This window comes from Lacerta agilis, chromosome 10, assembly GCF_009819535.1.
Source record: "Lacerta agilis isolate rLacAgi1 chromosome 10, rLacAgi1.pri, whole genome shotgun sequence".
Taxonomy (NCBI): Eukaryota; Metazoa; Chordata; class Lepidosauria; order Squamata; family Lacertidae; genus Lacerta; species Lacerta agilis.
In genome coordinates this window covers 42,230,848-42,249,670 of record NC_046321.1, presented here as the reverse complement: position 1 = coordinate 42,249,670, position 18,823 = coordinate 42,230,848, and the positions used below count along the sequence as shown (strand labels likewise).

The window sequence follows — 18,823 nt, the reverse complement described above, 5'->3', positions numbered from 1 at the left end:
ATCATTTGTGCAGGTTCTCTGTTGTTCGCTTGTGCTCCTTTGGTGGTGAGAGAGGTCGGGGTTGGCGTAGGGTGTGGTTGTTCATTTGTGGTTGGCTGTGGTGGTCTTTGGTTTTCTGTGTGAGTGGGGTGGATGAGTGTTTTTGATCAGGTTAGCCATATTGATTTGTATGCTGTCGGTAGATTTACAATGTATTTTTAATATATGTTAGATTGTTGTTTGATTCTCTTGGCTGCCTTTACTTAAGTGATATTCTGTTAGTAAAACAAGATATAAACATTCTTAAGAAATGTCACATTTTCAAAACACTTGTTTACCAGTAGTAAAAGTTAAATAAAAACAACAAACTGTAATCTGTGCCAACATTACAATGTCTCTAAAAATGAGAGCTACTCTGTCACAAGCAGAAGCACTTTAAAAAATTACAGAAAGGATAAAACCATGAGTTTATCCTCATAAAGAACAATTACCTTGACTGGCATCCAGTAATTCAGATTTATGTGACACTTGTTTTACTCCATCTTTCACTTTTTTCAACTTGCTCCTCTCAGCTAGGGTTGGCAGTTTTTGCCTGAGAGGCTTCAGTTCAAATGCCTGAAAGGTTAACACTTTATTCTTCTCCTCAGGAGACACTTCATTTACAGCATCCTTTGTAATACTGATATTTTCTGTAGATACTTGGTCCTCAGGACTGGCCATTTCATCATTGCCTTGCTGAGCAGTTTCCTCTTTGTTATTCAGAGTCAGTTTCTCATCTTTATTAATATATTCAAGTTCTAGTTGAATCTGCTTATATTTCAACAACAGATCCTCAAAACTCTCTTCAACAGAGTTATCATTCTTAGATGAATAGTTCTGCTTTCTAGATGGAGATTTTCCAAAGCTTTTGGCTAATTTATTTATTAAGAAAATGGTCTAGAGTACATTTGTCACTTGCACCATTGTAAGGAAGTGATCAAAACCATGTAGCCACTGAAATCTAATTTCTGCTCCTGGGTGATTTACTGTAACCCCATGTTTAAAATATATTCTGAAACCTTTCATTCCAAACAGCAATTCAATCATGTTTCAACATGCAGGAGATAATACATACAACTTCCATGTTTACTCACACAGTGCTTCCTTACAAGATTCTGCAGTAAGTGAACCGGCATTCTCTTGTCCTCTTTCCAAACATCTGATGCCAGGGATGAAACCACCCCTTTGAAGAGGTTTCCTGACCTCAATTCCACTGCCACAACCAGTTTGGTTTCTTTCCCTCCTGGGACACGCCAACTCTCATTGTACACATCTCAGATGATTTCCTCCCCTAAAGTATTTATCATCACAATCTTAAATGTTATCAATAGACAACTACTTCTGGCTGGCCTCTTTCATATTTAAATAAGCTGGTGGCAGATCTACTTAAGTTTAAGGGGTCAAAAAAACTTAGTTTGGTGAACTTTGATATTTTAGGCAGTCTCCAACTAAACCATTCTGCTAGCACAAGGACTTCTGGATGTGCAACAGAGCTTTCTCTACCTCTGCTTGCAACCCATGACAGCGTCTAGTGCAGAGTCTGAAGGGAAATAAATTGCCCTCATTTATGACACAGATATACCTTAAGGCTGTTTACACTCTGTGCTAAAAATTGAGTCCAATTGTTGTATATATAAAATTATTTGGATATGTGTATATATAGACCTCTTCTTTTTATACTTTATTCTACTACTGCTCTACTACGTTCTGGTTTTCCCTAAATATGGGCAACCAGTAGTGCAGGCACAGCTGCTCACCTCTAACTACTAGCAGTATTAAGCTATCACAGGCCTGATTTCACTAGATGTTGCCTACTTTCAAATATGTCTTCACAACGATAAGAGACCAGAAAGTTGTTTCTGTTAAATGAAACTCCATATACTCCGGGAGCTCAATTCTGTGGCCAGTGATCATTTTATGTACTTTCTTCATTCCCCTAGAACTAGGGCTTCAGGGTTTTAATTAGCTGCCTACACACTACTTCATTACAGTGGTTCTTTTGAACAACTGCCTCTGATTGGGAAGCATCCTAAAATACGTTGTAACACAATCCGATGGTTTTTCAAAAACAGAAGCTTACTCATGTGTTAAGCCAGCTATGCAGTGAGGAGCTAATAGGAGTTATAGTCCAAAAGAAGAGTCCCAGGTTGGGCAATGCTGATCTAACAGAAAACTCATAGCAGTCAAGGGGGGAAAGCTAGCCAAAACAGACTTCCACACTGAGCCAGTCATAGGCTTCAATTGCAACATGTTGAACTCAGCTTGTAATGACTGAGTTACATGCAGAGACTTGAAGGCAAAACCGATTTTCTTTTTCCTAAGTTTCTTTCCTCCAGTGATCACAACAAGAAATACATTTGGTTGTCTTGTTTTATTCTCACAACCACTTTCAGGCAAAGCTGAAAAGACAGCAACTCACCATCAGAACTATCTGGAATAAGCAGTGATTCTAACCCAAGTGTCAACATTCCAAGTCCACCACTCTATCTACCATACCACAAGCTTAATTTGGCATTGAAGCAAGCTATCTGCTTCTAAATAGAATGCAACCAAAGAGAAGCAAAAGCAACTTCTTGTGTCATCTTTAGAAGAATAAAACTGGGAGAAGAGTAAAAATATACAGCATCACCAATTGAGAAGCCTCAGCTTTTATCCTATTCTCTATTTACATAATTCCACAAAGACACAGAGATACATACGAGGAAACTACTACATGCAGCTCACACAGAACAAACTAAACAGTTCTTTGTATGCCCCCACAATATGCCTTTTTTATTCTTTCATTTCATGGGCAAAACTGAAACTAGTAAACCGGACAAGAACTACGTCCTGGACAATGTGTAACTAAAAAATATGACTCTAGCAAAAGTTACTTGTTCAAATAATAAATGTGCAAGATATTAATCACTGTTGGAATTTCTGACAATGATAAGCTACTCAAGCAACAGAGTCCTTGAATATACATTTAAATTTAATGACAAACATAAGCAATCTCCAATTTCTGCCACCTAACTGCAGCTCTGACAAGAGCATACAGTACATTCATTGCTTGTAAGTTCCGCTTGCCTCCATACGGTCTTGTCTGGAGATACTAAAAGCTTTTATCAACTTATACTGTTATGTTACCTGCAGCCATACCTAGATGGAAACAGCCTGGGAATAGTTACACATGCTCTAGTAACCTCCCATTTACATTACTGCAATTGAAAAGGGTCTGGAAACCGCAGCTGGTCCAAAACAGGACAGCAAAGCTTTTGACTGGGATATGTTACGTTAATTATGTTATTGTTTTATCAGCTGTACTGTTTCCCAGTCAAGTTTCTGGGCTCAAAGTGTTGTTTTTAAATATTAGACCAGACATGGCAAACTTGTGGCCCTCCAGATGTGGGTGGCTTCCATTTCCCAGCCGCCTCAGTTAGGCAGCAACCATGAACTGTAGAACACTCTATCCAGAGAGGCTCATGCAGGCCTAGCATCTTTATTGTCATTCTGGCACAAGGTAAATAAACTATTTTCTGGTTACATACTTAATTCACTCCGGAGGTCCATTCTTAACCTGAAACTGTTCTTAACCTGAAGCACCACTTTAGCTAATGGAACCTCCCGCTGCTGCTGCGCCGCTAGAGCACAATTTCTGTTCTTATCTTGAAGCAAAGTTCTTAACCTGAAACGTTATTTTTGGGTTAGTGGAGTATGTAACCTGAAGCGAATGTAACCCGAGGTACCACTGTACTATATACTAACTGATGCAAGAATTGCATGTTTCCGTTCCTCACCCTCAAAATAAAGGGGGAACTATTCCCCCTATGCCTTCAACATTTCAAGGAAATTTACATTTCTCATCCTAAAAACAGAAAGACAAAAATTAAAAACATATTCTTGGTCGAGGACAAACTTTAAGCATTCCTTGGTTAGAATATTCCCCGCCATCTTCGGTTACACAACTAAAGGCCAGCTGCGTGGCCAGCAAACTTGCTTAAATGTAAAATCAACACTCATTAAGTGTTTCAAGTATTTCAGGCATCACATCTGAAAGTCAATGAGGCTCCTCCCAAGTTACAAGATGACATCTTCTGTCTCGGATCACATACTTCACTTCCGCAGAACCTTAAATCTCTCTCACACACGCACACACACTCTCCCTCTGCATTCATTTCCGTTTTGCCCTTTTTGCTGTCGTCACTACGGCCTCCACCCAGACCAGATAAAACAAAACAGGCCAATCCACTCTGGGGCGAAACTACTCCGTGTTATAAGGGACCAGGACAGGCAACCCCCCACCCCACCCCATTTCCTGCGAGAAGCAGTAGAGAAAGGCCAAGTTGCCTCTCCTTAATGGCAAGGATACATTTCCGAGGAGAGGGTTCCCTCCAGCCCTGGTTCCCGCCGTAGCCCCCTCCCCCACCTCCCCCGGGGGGTCTTCCCGGGGGGTTTCCTCCTCGGCTCCTGCCCCATCGGCCTCCGCCCCGGTAAGGTCTTCCTCGGAAACGGAAGCGGTCCAGGGCGTTGTGGCTGCGCTCCCAGAACGAGAGCCTGGGGCCGGGGTCTTGGTGAGAGCCGGGCGGCAGCCGCGAGCACGAAGACGACGGAGGCGGCTGCTGCGGGTGCGGCCGGAAAGGTTCCTTGAGTCGGTAGCCGCCTCCGCCGCCTCGGCCATGGAGGTGTCCGAGCTCAGGGGGAGGCTGGTGGCGCAAGTGGGAGAAGCGGCGAGACGAGGAGAGGAGGAGGCTGTTCCGCAGGTCGGGAGGCGGCCTACGCCTGGCGTAAGGGCCCTTGGTGGTGGTGCCGCCTCTGCCGCCATCTCTGCTGCTGGGCTCCGGAGGCCCGTCGTCGTTGTTGTCGTCGTCGCTGATTTCCCCGTCCTCCAGCTCCCCTTCCTCTCGCGGAGAGAGGTCGCTCGAGGCCGCCGCCGCCGCCTTCCCCTCAGGCGCAGGAGCCGCCATAGTGGGGGGTTTACTCGGCCGCTCACCAACGCGGCAGGGAGCGACTTCGAGCTGACGTCCACCGCGAGCGAGCGCGCCGTTCACTTTCGGTTCCTTGGCCGAGTGCGGCCGCGGCCCAGTCAGACCCCAAACTTGTACGCGCGACACCACCCTTTCCCCGTTTGCTGGTGCCTGCTCTCGCGAGAGCTCAGCTCCGGCTTCTCTCGCTCGCTCTCTCCTGCCCCCCTCCCCACCACCGCGGTTCTCTTTCCTCCGGGAAGGGGCAGCGAAAACATCACAAAGGGGACGTCGAACGGCATGATGGGAGTTGTAGTGCTCCGCTGTGCGTTGGCAATGGGCAGCGGTGGGGGGGGGGGGTCGCCTGCTTGTTCACCAGCAAGTTCTACACAGCAGTCCGTGGGAAGGAAGAATAAATAACGGTGCTTTAACAGTAGAAGTTTAAAGGGAAAGGGCCGGTTCTGGAATTGTATCCCCTCAGAGCGGCCGTTTCAGTGGACACTGAGGCGACTCCTTTGGGGCGCAGCAGATTCAGACACAGCAGCAGGGTCGACACAAACTCCGCTCGCGACGCTTAGAGTGAATCTAGGGGCCCCAAGCGAATCCGCTGCCGTGAGATGTGGTATCAGATTCACTGAGAGTGAAGTTTTCGATAGGGAACGAGGCAAAGATGGCTCTAGGCTGCCTCCAAGATCCGAGGCCCCTTTCCGTTGACCCGCTTTCGGAGAAGGCTGAAGACGCGCCTCCTTTCCCTGACCTTTGACACCGTTTTTTTTTCGGGATCCACCCTACTGTTACTTAACTGTTGTTGTTGTATTTTTTAATTTAAATGGTTGCAGCCTGCCCTGGGAACTGCTGCTGAAGGCCAGGTAATCAAACTTAATCATAATAATTAAATAACAGAAAGAACACTAGGTGAGAGCTGTTGTTGCCCTCATCGCTTGATGGTAGGGCATCCCCATAACATCCGGCTCCCCACTGCAGGAAATGGGATTCCAGGCTACGCAGGCTTTGGTGTAATCCAGTAGATTTTTTTGTGTTTAGGATAAAGCACTCTGGAGAAATGGTTGTCATTCTCCAGTGAGCTGGCTACCTATGATGGTGATGGTGATAATAATAATACTTTATTATTTATACCCCACCCATCTGAAAAAGTTCTGAAGTTGTTATTTTCAAGAGGCGTATGAAGTCATCTGGAATAATTAAAAGGTGTCAGCTGTCAAGCTACAAGACCTCAGTGTAGCTCATACTATTTTTTGTCATTTTCCAAATACACGCGAGTTTTGTGGCACTTTAGCAAATACTGTATGGGGAAGGACCCCATGCTTCAGTCACTCGGCTAAGTGGCTTACATGGCAGAAGCCCTTTGATGCTACTGCTATATGAGATATGCTGACACAACTGCGCAGATACACCAATGCAACGGCGCTATGTTGACACAACTCCAGTGTAGCAGCCAAACTGTGGAGACATTTGCAGGACAGGGAGGAGCAGACATTGATGGCAGAATTTACACAGCCCATAATGCTGGTCTAAGGAAAATGCCTTCCATTCACTTTGGTAGAAGCAGGAGGGGGATCACTACCTACCCACATTGCCTTGATAGATTATAAGCAGGCTGGATCCCTAGATCCAAAGTGTGAGCTAAACTCACTCATCAACAGGAGAGAGCCCCCAGCAGAGTTTAAAACCACAAAATCACGCAACACAGTGAAGCATGAGGAATATAGGCTGTTAGACCTTTTGCTTCCCTCCTCTCTCAATGAACAGAACATACTGCTAATAAGTTTAAATACTTTACTTAACAACTCCAAAGATCAGATTCATGCATTATTCCATGCAGCAGCAAGAACACAGGTAGAAAATTATTGCATTACAAAATACTGTACAGAAAAAAATATTTCTCAGCACGCAGTCTGGATTTGAAGCAGTTGAGTTTAAGTTGAGTGTACTAAAGAACAGGAGATGGAAGATGAGGCTGGTTGAGTGTCTCATGCTTCACTGGACAACTTAAAGGTACAGCGTCAACAGGGCTGGCATCAAGGGTCAGCAAGGTCAGGCACCTGCTGAGGATTCACAGCCCAGCAAGGGGCCCTTCAACAAGAGCCCCCTGGATCTGCTACAGCAAAGTGGTAGACTCACCAAGGGAGGGGGCCCATGGAGAATGTCTTGTTCAAGTGCCCTCTGAAAGCTGAAGTTGACAGTGAGCATCAGTCTCTAGTGACTGGATAGCTAGAGTAATGTTTTGGAAACACTGCAATGCTATTCATGCTCCACAAACAGTACATTCCACTGAACACAGTTTGACATACTTTTGAGTAAACGTGCATCCTATGAGCTTGTAATTTAATTTCATTTTCTAAGAGTTGTCCTTTTTATCCTGGGATATGCAAATAAAAAAAATTCTTAGAACTGAAACCTGCAGCAGAATCTTTTTACTGTTCTCCTAAAATGTACAATTGGTATCCTTTTGGTATATCTTTCTAGATACTGATTGGACTGTGGGAACCTGATTAATGATTTACTTTATTTTACAAAACTGAGGAACAAGTTTCTCCTTGTTTTTAGGAGAATGCTTATGAGACATATAATAACTTTTTAACTAGAGCAATCCTATGTCTGAAAGAATGTCATACCACATACTGGACACTCTGCAGCAGAGATGTCTAAAATGTACCCAGATCTTATGATAGCTCTCTTTTCATTTGTTATCAGTTAGTATCAGTTTCTGCTTCACAGCATTATCTAATAGAGAAAAGGAAAGTGTTTGCTCAGAGGAAATATTGAAGTACTGTATAGTGACAATTAAGTAGCAAGGTACTGTGTGCCTCCTGAATGGGATACGTTTAGATACAGTGGCAAGGACAATTTTAAACTTCAGAAAATCACAAATGTAGTTCTAACCTGCTTAGTACATTTCACTGGGACTTATATCTGGAAAACCCTTCTTAGTTTAATGCTGCATGTCTGTACTTAGGACAGAGTTATGTCCCATGAAACCAGGGCCGGCCCAGGATGTTTTGCTGTTTGAGGCGAAACAGAAAATGGCATACACACCCTCTGTCACTACCACCTGTGGCGAATGTATACCCCCCAACATTTCTCCAATAAAAATAGGGACATCCTATTCAATAATAATCATAATTTGTTTTATTTATACCTTGCCCAACTGACTGGGTTGCCCCAGCCTCTCTGGGCAGCTTCCAACATATGTATATAAAAACTTTAAAAAAAATCCCTATACAGATATCTGTATGTATATGTTCTAAAGGTTGTATAGTCGCTTATTTCCTTGGCTTAGGGGTCGCATAGCTCCATACCATGCAACATTTCCCCGATGAAAATAGGGACATCCTAAGGAAAAGTGGGACATTCCGGGATCAAATCAGAAACTGAGATGGCTTCTGTAAATCTGGGACTGTCCCTGGAAAATAGGGACACTCGGAGGGTCTGCAACGAGGCAACCCAGGAAAGCTCCAGTATGTTGAATGAGGCTGGGGAGGAAAAAGGAGGCTGGAGAGGAGCAGGCAGTAGTGGAGGGGTGAATGGAGGAAGAGGGGGCTGTGGTGGGTGACAAGCACAGGAAGCAGTGAATGGCATGCTCAAGGCCTGGATCCGCTGCCCCTCCCAGCTGATCCCAGCCTGCTGCCTGAGGTGGTGACTGCCTCATCTAGCCTCATGGGTGGGTTGGCCCTGCATTAAACACAGTGGTGCTTATTTCTGAATAAGCATGTGTAGAATCTGTCTTATAAATATTAAGCGAACTGTGATATTGGTTGGCACCTTCCTATATTTCAGGGGTGGCCAACTTCCAAGAGACTGCGATCTACTCACAGAATTAAAAACTGACAGTGATCTACCCATTTTGGGGAGGGGGTTCAGGTCAAAGTGAAAGCACTGCTTTGGGGGGTTCATGTAAAACTTGTTGAGCTTCTTTAGGGAGGAGGAAAGTGACATTGAGCTTTTTTTTAGGAAGGAAAGCCCTGTTTTTGGTGGTTCAGGTCATTTTAGGGGTGCAAGGCAAAGATGTTGAGTTTTTTTAGGGCAGCCAAAATTTTTTAGTTTCTTTGGGGGGAGCCACTGATCTACCAGTGATCTGCTACAGACATCCAGTGATCTACCGGTAGATCATGATCTACCTGTTGGACATGCCTGCTATTTCATTGCTAATGAAAAGACACTGGGTGGCTCTCTGAGGTTGGAGGAGGAGAATGCCTGCACAGGCAGGGCTTTGCTGTGAAGCCTGAGGCTTAAGCACGCCCTGATTTCTTGCATTTCCCAGTGCTGTCCCGTCCCCCAACAAAATGAGCCATGAGAAAATTTAAGTTCTGTGGCACATGATAGCTGAAACAAGGGGAACAGAACAAATTTTCTGTGAGTGAAAAGAATGAGCAGGAAAACCTATCCCACTACTCCATCAAGATGCTGCTGCTGGCTGCTTAGTTAATATGCTACTTTTGATATTTTCTCAGGATTTCAACCTGTGGTTTTGAGTTACTTATTTTACCTTCATCTCTCCCTGAATTCATTCTCTGGAACAGGTAAGGAATACTGATTAATTCCCACACTTTCAGTGTAGTGGCTTATTAATTTTTTGCTGGTTATATTTTGTTTTTAAGTATATTATTTTAATACATTCTGTGGAATCCTTTGAAAACAATCCTTCTAACACAAGCTGTGTACACACTATACAGTACATTGGGAGCACATTCTTTCCCTCAGTGAATTCTGGGCACTGTAGTTCCCCTCAGAGAGTTACAATTCCTAGCAGCCCTTTGTAAACTACAGTACCCAGAAACATCTGCAAAATCCAGCAGTAGTAATGAAAGACAACACAATGTTGCTGCTAGCCTTCTGGGGGAAGCAATTACCAGATTAACTCCCTTGATGTTCTTTTAATCCTCATCTGTGCCTGTTGCTTGCAGACCAACTGCAGCCTGGTAGGTAGGTTGCTCAGACCAGGGGCATAGGAAGGCTCCTCAGTACCCGGGGCGGCGACCGGAGACACCCCTGGGGGCGGGGCATCGTGACGTCACGACGCAACGTCACTGCGGCTCCAGCCCCAGCAGTGGGAAAAAAGCCCTTTAAAAAAAAGCAATGCCAAGGCAAGCAGCCTGCTTGCCTTGGCTTTTCTTTTTTTAAAAAGGGCTTTTCTCCCTGCTGCCGGGCGGAGCCACCCGCAGGGGCAGGGGGGGGCCAGCGAGGATGGGGGGTGTCACCCTTGTGACACTCCTCCTCGCTGGCCGCCCCGGCAGCGGGGAGAAAAGTCCTTTAAAAAAAGAAAAGGCAAGGCAAGCAGCCTGCTTGCCTTGCCTTTTCTTTTTTTAAAAGGGCTTCTCTCCCCGCTGCCAGGCGGAGCTGTCCACAAGCGCGAGGGGCGGGGCGGGCCAGCGAGGATGGGGGGTATCACCCTTGTGACAAGCGTGACACCCCTCCTCCTCGCTGGCCGCCCCGGCAGCTCTGCCCCCGCAGCGGGGAGAAAAAAAAAGGAAAGCAGGCACCAGTGGCTGGCTAAGCCATCAAGCGCGGTGGCGCCGATTGCGGAGGGCGGTGCCCCCCACCCCAAGTGTCACCCCCGCCCAGGCGCTGCCTGGGGCGGCAAGCCTTCCCCCACCCACCCCCTCGCTACGCCCCTGGCTCAGACTATTTAGGAAGCTTCCTAGAAACTCTGCTCATGTATTTTGGGATGAAGTCTGTAGGCCAGCACTGCTTTTCAGACTTGCTTTTGTTGTTGCTGTTGGGAAGCCACTTGGATTACCTCAGCCTTTGCCAATCTAGTGCCATCCAGAAATTTTGGACTGCATCTCCCATCAGCACCAGTCAGTATGGTCAAGGATGATGGAAGTTGTAGTGCAGAGCTTCTGGTGGGCATCTGGTAGGCAAAGGCTGGTTTGCCTGGTTACTCAGCCTTAGAATGTTGGAAACATTCTTGCATAGAGTTTTGGTTCAGGTTTGACTGTCCATTGAAGTCCCTGGTAGTGCTGCACTGTCCCAAGGTCTTTTGCTGCCTAAAGCAGGGCTCAGATGTCTCCACCAGCATTTTCCCTAGGGCTAATCCATTTAAAAACACCAGTTTCCACTTTTCTCTATGTGCCCCATCTGAACCAGATAGCTTCACCTTGCTAGTCAGCAGGACTGGCGTTGGTTCCTAGAGTATCCTATCCTATAATGCAGGCTTTAGGAAACTTTGAACCTCCACATGTTGCCAAACTGCAACTCCCATCATCCCTGGCCATTGGCCATACTGGCTGGTTGATGAGAGTTGTAGTTCAGCAACATCTAGTGCACAAACGGGTCCCCACACCTGCTATAAAGCACTTGTGGACAACCAGCTGAGGAGCTGCATGTGGCCCCTAAACCCCCCCCCCACTTTTTTTATTCAAGTTGGCACCCCTACTTAAAACTGCTTACTTAAAGCAGTTATCAATAAAATGTTTCTCTTAGGTGCTCAGGACAGCAAATCATTTCCTTTGCAATTTAGGGAGATGTCTATCTAGATAATAATGTCATTGGATCAAATTCAGTGCCAATTTAAAAGAGTGTTGCATTATGCATCACAATTAGCATGCTCAAATCTGCTTCAAAGGAAGATCAGAGCTAATCTACTAAAAGCTTATCCCTGGTAAGCGTTTCAAAAACAATGCTAGGATGCCTTTTGCTGTGGAATTCTTATTGGAAGAGATACTCAATTTCAAATACAATATACTTCAAGTGACTTGAATCCAGTCAATGGAGATTTTCCATTTGATTTATATGCATGGGAGGATATTAACTTCATTTATTTAAATGATTACGAATGTATAGGTCAGGGCGGCCCGCTTTTCATACCAAGTGGGCTGCAATAGTACTTTGACACGGAACCCGTGGGCTGCCCCCTGCCTTGTTATACAAGCAACATGCTTGCTTTCTGTGGTTCTTGCCTTAGCACTGGGGTAGGGAGCCTGCGATATTACTGGACTCCAGCTCCCATCACCACCAGCCAGAAGTGGTCAGGAATTATGGGAGTTGTGTCTCAGGAATATCTGAAGGTTCACGGGTCTCTCACCCCCTCCAGTGCCTTAAAAGAGCTATGATTTCAAAATACGGTAAGACTGCTGAGAATATGACTAGACACTATTTCATTTCAAGAGAACAACTTACACACAAACATGATGGCGTTTGGCAAATGAACCATTGACATATACTCCACTCCCAGATCACCATCAATCTCCCTGAGGGCAAACAAAGAAACCATCCCAGTCAAAGTGTGTACCTTGCTTAAAACTCGCTGGGACAGCCACATGGCACTTAGGAAGGCCATGAAGCCCTGAGCCAAAGCTGCCATGGGAAGCTGAAGTCCCCTACATCCAACCTGATATAAGTTAGGCAGCCAGATGGACAGTGTACCAATACAATCCCCATTTTGTCCTGTATGCTTACAATACCACTTACAAGTACAGTGGTACCTCTGGTTACGTACTTAATTCATTCCGGAGGTCCATTCTTAACCTGAAGCACCACTTTAGCTAATGGGGCCTCCCGCTGCTGCTGTGCCGCCAGAGCGCGATTTCAGTTCTTATCCTGAAGCAAAATTCTTAACCTGAAGCGTTATTTCTGGGTTAGCGGAGTATGTAACATGAAGCGTATGTAACCCAAGGTACCACTGCACCAGTAACAAAGGCTTTGTTCAAAACAAAACCTGCAGAGCAGGGGCAGGGGACCATGTTCAGCTCAAGCAGCACCTTCTGAGAGACAACTTTCCAATGCCAGTCATAGGCGCAGCCAGAGGCCCCAAAAGTGCAGACCAACAACTGAGAATTTTACCTTGATATATTAGGTTTCTTCCACTGAGGCTGTGTACACACCATGCCTTTAAATGCACCCCAAATAATATTGAGAACTATGGTTTCCCTCAGAGCCACAATTCCCAGCACCCTTAACAAACTACAGTTCCCAGGATTCTTGGTGCGGGGGTATGCTTTGAATATGCTTTAAAGGTATGGTGTGTAGACAGCCAGGGGTGTAGCTAGGGGGGTGCAGCCGGGGCAATTGCCCCGGACGCATTTTGGGCAGGGGACATGCTGCTCATGCCACCTTCCCCAAGCCAGCCCTGCATGTGTTTGTGAGAGTGGATCTGATCAGATTCCCAGCCTCGCAAAGCTGCTCGGGGAGGGCAGCAAGAGAAGGACTCCAGCCTTGCCAAGGCTGGGATTGAAGGGTGTGTGGCTGTTGTGTTCTTCTTACTCGTCCCCCCCGAGTGGCTTTGCGAGGAGTGTTTACATGGTGGGGCACAGAGGGCAAATGGAGCCCACTGTGCCAGGCCAGCTCTCACCACTGAAGCTAGCCACAGCTCCGTTTGCCCTCCGCACCACGCACCTTTCAATACTGGGATTGAAGGGCGCATAGCTGTTTCACATTACTCATTCTGCTCTCCCCAAGTGTTCCGGCTGGTGAGGCAAAGTAGGCTCCTTCACCTGTCCCAGGCACCATGGGAACATGCTCTGCCACTGTTCACAGCCTGACACAACTTCCCTATCCTCCATCCAGGAAAGCAAGAAGCAGTATCAGAGTAATTAGTGACAGCCTATGGACAGTGATGTATGATGTTAAATCACAGAGGAAGCAACCACTATAAAACCTAGAGCAAAACAGAATAAAGTAATGTTCAAAAAACTAGAACAGTCTTAACAGTGCAATCTTATGCATGTCTGCTTGAAAACAAGTCCAAACTGAGTTCAACTGAACTTACTCCAATGCAAATGCGTACACGTCAGGACTTGAGTCAGGTGTAGATCAGCAGCATCAACAAAGCACCTGAGGCCAGTGAAGCTAATCTTCCTTGGTCTTGCCCCATTGAAGCTGTTGCTAGGTCTGAAGGTCCCCGCCTTCCCACCCCTCTCTAAGGCTCCTCTCCAAAGTTTCTCCCACACATTGTCAAACTGTGCACACAACTGAGCTCTTTTCTGTTCTTTTCATTTTTCTGTGCATTTTTGGAACCCAGGGGACGGAGACTCCCTAGATTCTTCAGCAACCTCTTGACAACCCCCCTCCAGCCTCTGCTTCAGCCTCAAAGTCTGAACTGCACTCTGCCACAGCCTCTTCATCTTCACTAAACCCTGTCACCTCTCCTGCGGCTGACACCTCCCCCCCCAGCCAGCTCCTTCTCCCTCTGACCACTCATCGTTGTCTCACCACCAATCTCCAGGCTCTGAGCCTTCCTCCCCTTGGGGTTCCCTAGGGTGTTTCCTGGCTGGTGCCTCGCACCACTCCTCTGCATCCACCCAGTCCATGACAGTACAGAATTACATTCTAAACCAGCAATGCAGCTCTTCTTAATATATTCTTAAATGGACCTTCACCCCCCCCATCTGTTCAAATCTTAGTCACTTGATGGTCAATCATGTGTTTATATCTTGCTGACTTTGGGTGGAAAGCAGTGAGTCACCATTTGTACTTAGTCGTTCATTAGTATGCACGGCATATCTCTGCCCTGTAATGTGGCAAATTGTCTGATGTAGTTTATATTAAATATTTTAAAAGTGCATGAAGTGCAAAAAATGGCTGCTATTAAATATCTAAGCTCTAGGCCCACATTTTTATAGAGAATGAATGGTACATGAGTAGAATCACATCTCCCCAATGTTTACTCTTTCTTCAAAGTAAGTCTGAGTTAAATATTTTAGGGCCTATTTCTAAGTAAGCCTGATTAGAATCAGATAACAACATGGAAGCATGATCAGAAGCAGATAGTCTGTGGGAGCTCACTAAAAGACTTCAAAATATAATAAGGAGCACATATTATGTTAGATGATCAGGATCTCTCACTTTTTATGAATCAATAATAGCCATGGGTGGGAGGGAGCTTGAAGATCGCATCCTTTCCCTTTGTGGAGCAAATAACAACTGGATGGGATGGGTCAAATTTAGTTTGACCAACTACATAAAATGTTTGGGCGTTGTTCCCTTAAATATTAGAACTGCCATCAATATTACTAGTCCATGGAATTCATATAATACCCAACTGATATAAATGCACCCTCCCCCAATTAATTTTAATGGTTCAGTACACGCATGATGTGCTATAAGGATTAATCAGTTTTACAAGAGCAGGACAGTTTTATGAATAAGTGAACTCTTTTATTAAATAGAAGTTCATATGCACAATAAATCCCTTTAACAGAGGATGCCTACAAAGCAATCCAGGTTTCCCTTATCTCGCTCAGGTTAATTTGGAGGAATCCTTGTCAGCTTTGTAGCTCTGTTCTTAAACCCATTCTTCCATATAATATTTCTCGCTCTACTGCTTAAACAAACATAGTGACTGATTTATATTAAAGACACTCAGAAATAGGCTGCTGGTTAAGATACTGACAGTCACTGAGTTCCCGGTCTTGAAAAGACAACGAAGTAATAAAATCCAAAGATGTTATTTCAGAAATGGTAATTCTACAAGTGTAGAAGTAATTCTGCTGGGAGGCGGGGGGATTGGACATTCTAACATCAGGAAACATCAAGGTAGGCATGAAAGCCAAATTGTTTTAAAAATAAAAAGCTTCCTGGCCGAAGTAAGATATTTTGTACCCAGTTGCAGCATTTTAACCCAATACAGTGGTACCTTGGTTTACAAACTTAATCCGTTCCAGAAGTCCGTTCTAAAACCGAAACCGTTCTTAAACCGAGGGGCGCTTTCCCTAATGAGGCCTCCCGCCGACGGTGCCCTTCCACCGTTCGGTTTCTGTTCTTAGACCGAGGTAAACTTCACAAACAGGGACACTACTTCTGGTTTTGTGGAGTTCATAACCTGAATAGTTCGTAAACAGGGCTGTTCTTAAACCGAGGTACCACTGTATTCCTGAAGTATTTTAAAGTAGCTAGACTCTTTTTTCCTATTTGCACCTGTGTTTTTAAATGAAACTGGAAGCGGTTGCAATGTTATGTACAGTTAGGAGCAAGTTCCACTGAATTCCGTGTGCCTTTTTTCAGAGTATTTTTGATAGAATCAGACTGTAAATGTCTTTTGCTTGGCAGACAAAAAATAATGTGGGAAAATATTAATTGTGAGTATTACGCGTAGGTACATAGGATACTTCTTAGTAAGCTTTAACTGGCTTCCTTTCATCAGCATATTTTAACAGAGCATAGGTTCTTTGAAGCTTGCTCTCTGTTTTATGGAGTTGTGTTAATTCAGGATATTTCAGGTCAACATTCCGATCTTTGGGATGGGCCTGTAATCACATGTGTTCTGAACAACATCTATCTTTTTAAGGGGCTCATCAATAAAATATTTTAAAATACTACACTTTCCATTCTGAATGTGTTTCTTGTAAGTCCCACTGATTTTGAGGATTTTGGTCCCGCCCCCTTTTTTTGAGGGAATGTGCTTAAGATCACAAATGCGATAAAGCAGTAAATCCTAGCATGTAATTTAAACAATCAGGTTGTGGAATTACTTCCCCTCTGAGATGCATCTTGTATGCTTTTCAATGATTGGTCAATATGTGTTTCCTTATCCAGGCCTTTTGCTGAATTGATGTATTCCCTTCTCCTGCGTTCCTATGTACTGCTGTCCTGTTATTTTGTCACTGGTTTTGCTATTTTGTTTTATCTTTTTAATATAAATTACATTTGTTTTAATTGTGACATTTTTGTAACCTATCCTGGGACCATTGGGTGAAATGCAGACTGAGAGTACAGTATAATTAAAAAACAAAAAATGAAATTTTGTTTATATAATAAAAATAATATATTCAGCTCAAAAAAAAATTTCATCCTTAATACAAAGGTCAAATAGTAGGGCTAAAGAGTAATAGGACAGACTATTTTCAATAGCCTGATAATGAAACCTCTCTTTTTTCCTATACTTGGAAACACTTCTTTCTTTTTCCTACATTAGGAAAAACTGTGGTAAGGATGTCATACAAAGACCAAGAGAACTAAAGTTAAAATTCCTCCCTCCCATCTAAACTTTCTCTCAGTTTAACTAATCTTCACAACAATCCTGGAAGGTTGAATCATGGGAGTGCGGAGGACCATGCATATCCAAACTCCCCAAAAGAAGGGCAGGGTAAAAATGTAATAAATAAATAGTGGACATTTCTAAAATATCCCTACATAATCTCCCTGTACTGAAGGAACTAAAAGGCAAGAGCTGATGGGGCTTTGCAGCTTTTTATTTAACATGAAAACAGAGTGCAATGGTCTTCAGTTGAGTGTAAGGACTAGCATGAGAAGCAGGATGCGTTCTCCCTTGTTATCCAATTGGGAAAGTGAGCAAGGAGTGGGGAACAGAATGGGAGAGTTTTATAACAAGTGTGCTTTCTTAAGGGTTCTGATCATAGTGCTTAATCTGCTCCAGTGCATGCCTTTTGAAAGTCTGAAGCTCCATTGAACATTGCTATTTATTTAGATAGAAGTCTTGCAGACTTCAGTGGGGCTTCCCACCTGGCAAATGTGCATAGGAATGCACTCCTACACCTGTGTTCAAAGCAATGTGAAGGCATTTCATGAGAGTAGACATTCCATCATTAACTCACAGTCAGTTTGAGTTATATCCAATGTTATACATATTTAATTCCACTGATTTCAGTGGGTCTATTTTGGGTATGTTAGTACTATGTACAGTATTTAGTGTACTATTCCCCTCAAGTCTCAGAGTTCCCTCGGAAGAAGGATTGAGAGTTAAACCATTCTGAAAATTGTAGAAATTGTAGCTCTCTGATGGGCTCAGCAGTCTCTTGACAACTCTCAGCACGCTTAACAAACTACAGCCCCCAGGATTCTTTGGGGGAAGCCATGTCTGTTTAAAGTAGCTTTATGCTACAGTACTTGAAATGTAAAGTGCCTTGGTTGATTATCACTTATTATTTGCATTAAATTTAGTTTGCTGTGATTTCTGAGGACTTCATCAAGGTTATGGATCTTAACCACATCTTCTGAAAGTTCATTCAAAAATCAACGGGACTTCCAGGATATATATTGAAAAATAGGAGAGTAATATTTATAGATAGTAATTTCTGAATGCCTTAAAAAGTTAGAAGATGTTCAGAACACATGAGATGACATGCTTACTATTTAATACTTTCTTTTGCTTAAGGTTTTAATACCACATTTCCACTACAATGACTTTCAGGTTGGGTTGCAAATTCTCTTGTCAAAACTATTAACTTTAAAACGGTTAAAGTAAACAACGTAAGAACTGATAAATGACGCACAAAATAAGCCAGTAGATTAATTGCTATTTAAAAGAACAGACAAATAAATACAGCAAAAGCAAAAACAATAGCACTGTATTAATTTAAAAAATGGTTCTGAAGACTTAAGCCGCAGTCTTGAGAGCTAAACTTACCTGCATATTTTGTAAGCGGTGTGTCAAGGGTGCAGGGTTACCTGGAAATTATAAAAATGCTTTGGAAAAACAGAACCTCATCTCCTACCCCATCTTGAAGTCTTTAAACCACACCTCATCCCGATGATTAAAATGCACTCCCTAGTAATTTTCTGGTCTGCAATTCATGTATACCTCTCTGAAATACACTTTTTATTGGCTGCTTTGCTGACACTGTAATATACTATTTTGTCACATTCTTGTTGAGGTTGACAGACTGGTATAATCTGCCGTCATATGGAGCCTCTGCTCTCGGTGCTAAACCATGTTCTCCATTCCCAAAAAGAATATTTGGAGATATCAGTCCCACACTCGTGGTTTTCTTTATTTTCAGTTTTCTGCTGATGCCGTGATTCCTTCCTACATATAATACAGTTTTTCTGAGGCTCAGCATAAATTAAATGATGAGTGGGGTTTATTTCTAGCATTTCTCAAGTCAATCAGTTTATTTCTATTCTGCTTTTTCGCAGTACAGTCGCACTCAGTGTTGCTGCATTTTACA

At 43.9% G+C, this 18,823-nt stretch overlaps 2 protein-coding genes across 6 annotated transcripts in view; one reads left to right on the top strand and one right to left on the bottom strand.

The window, feature by feature from the left end:
* The window catches only part of ZFC3H1 (zinc finger C3H1-type containing), a 34,069-nt gene extending 28,925 nt beyond the window's left edge, over positions 1-5,144 (bottom strand). For all 4 annotated transcript variants that reach the window (XR_004427475.1, XR_004427476.1, XM_033163054.1 and 1 more), the window contains exons 1-2: positions 4,367-5,144; positions 471-890 (exon numbers count right to left, since the gene is read on the bottom strand). Coding sequence is in view for 2 of the 4 variants with exons in the window: in XM_033163054.1 (XP_033018945.1) it covers positions 471-890; positions 4,367-4,961 (1,015 nt within the window). In the remaining 2 variants the exon portion in view is untranslated. The remainder of the gene's footprint in view (positions 1-470; positions 891-4,366) is intronic.
* Positions 5,145-5,589: 445 nt separating this feature from the next.
* Positions 5,590-18,823, top strand: part of TMEM19 (transmembrane protein 19) — a 28,056-nt gene continuing 14,822 nt past the window's right edge. Inside the window, exons 1-2 of one of the 2 annotated variants that reach the window (XM_033161724.1) lie at positions 5,590-5,827; positions 9,431-9,499. The gene's annotated coding sequence lies outside the window, so the exon portion shown is untranslated. The remainder of the gene's footprint in view (positions 5,828-9,430; positions 9,500-18,823) is intronic. The other variant, XM_033161726.1, reaches the window with a different exon arrangement.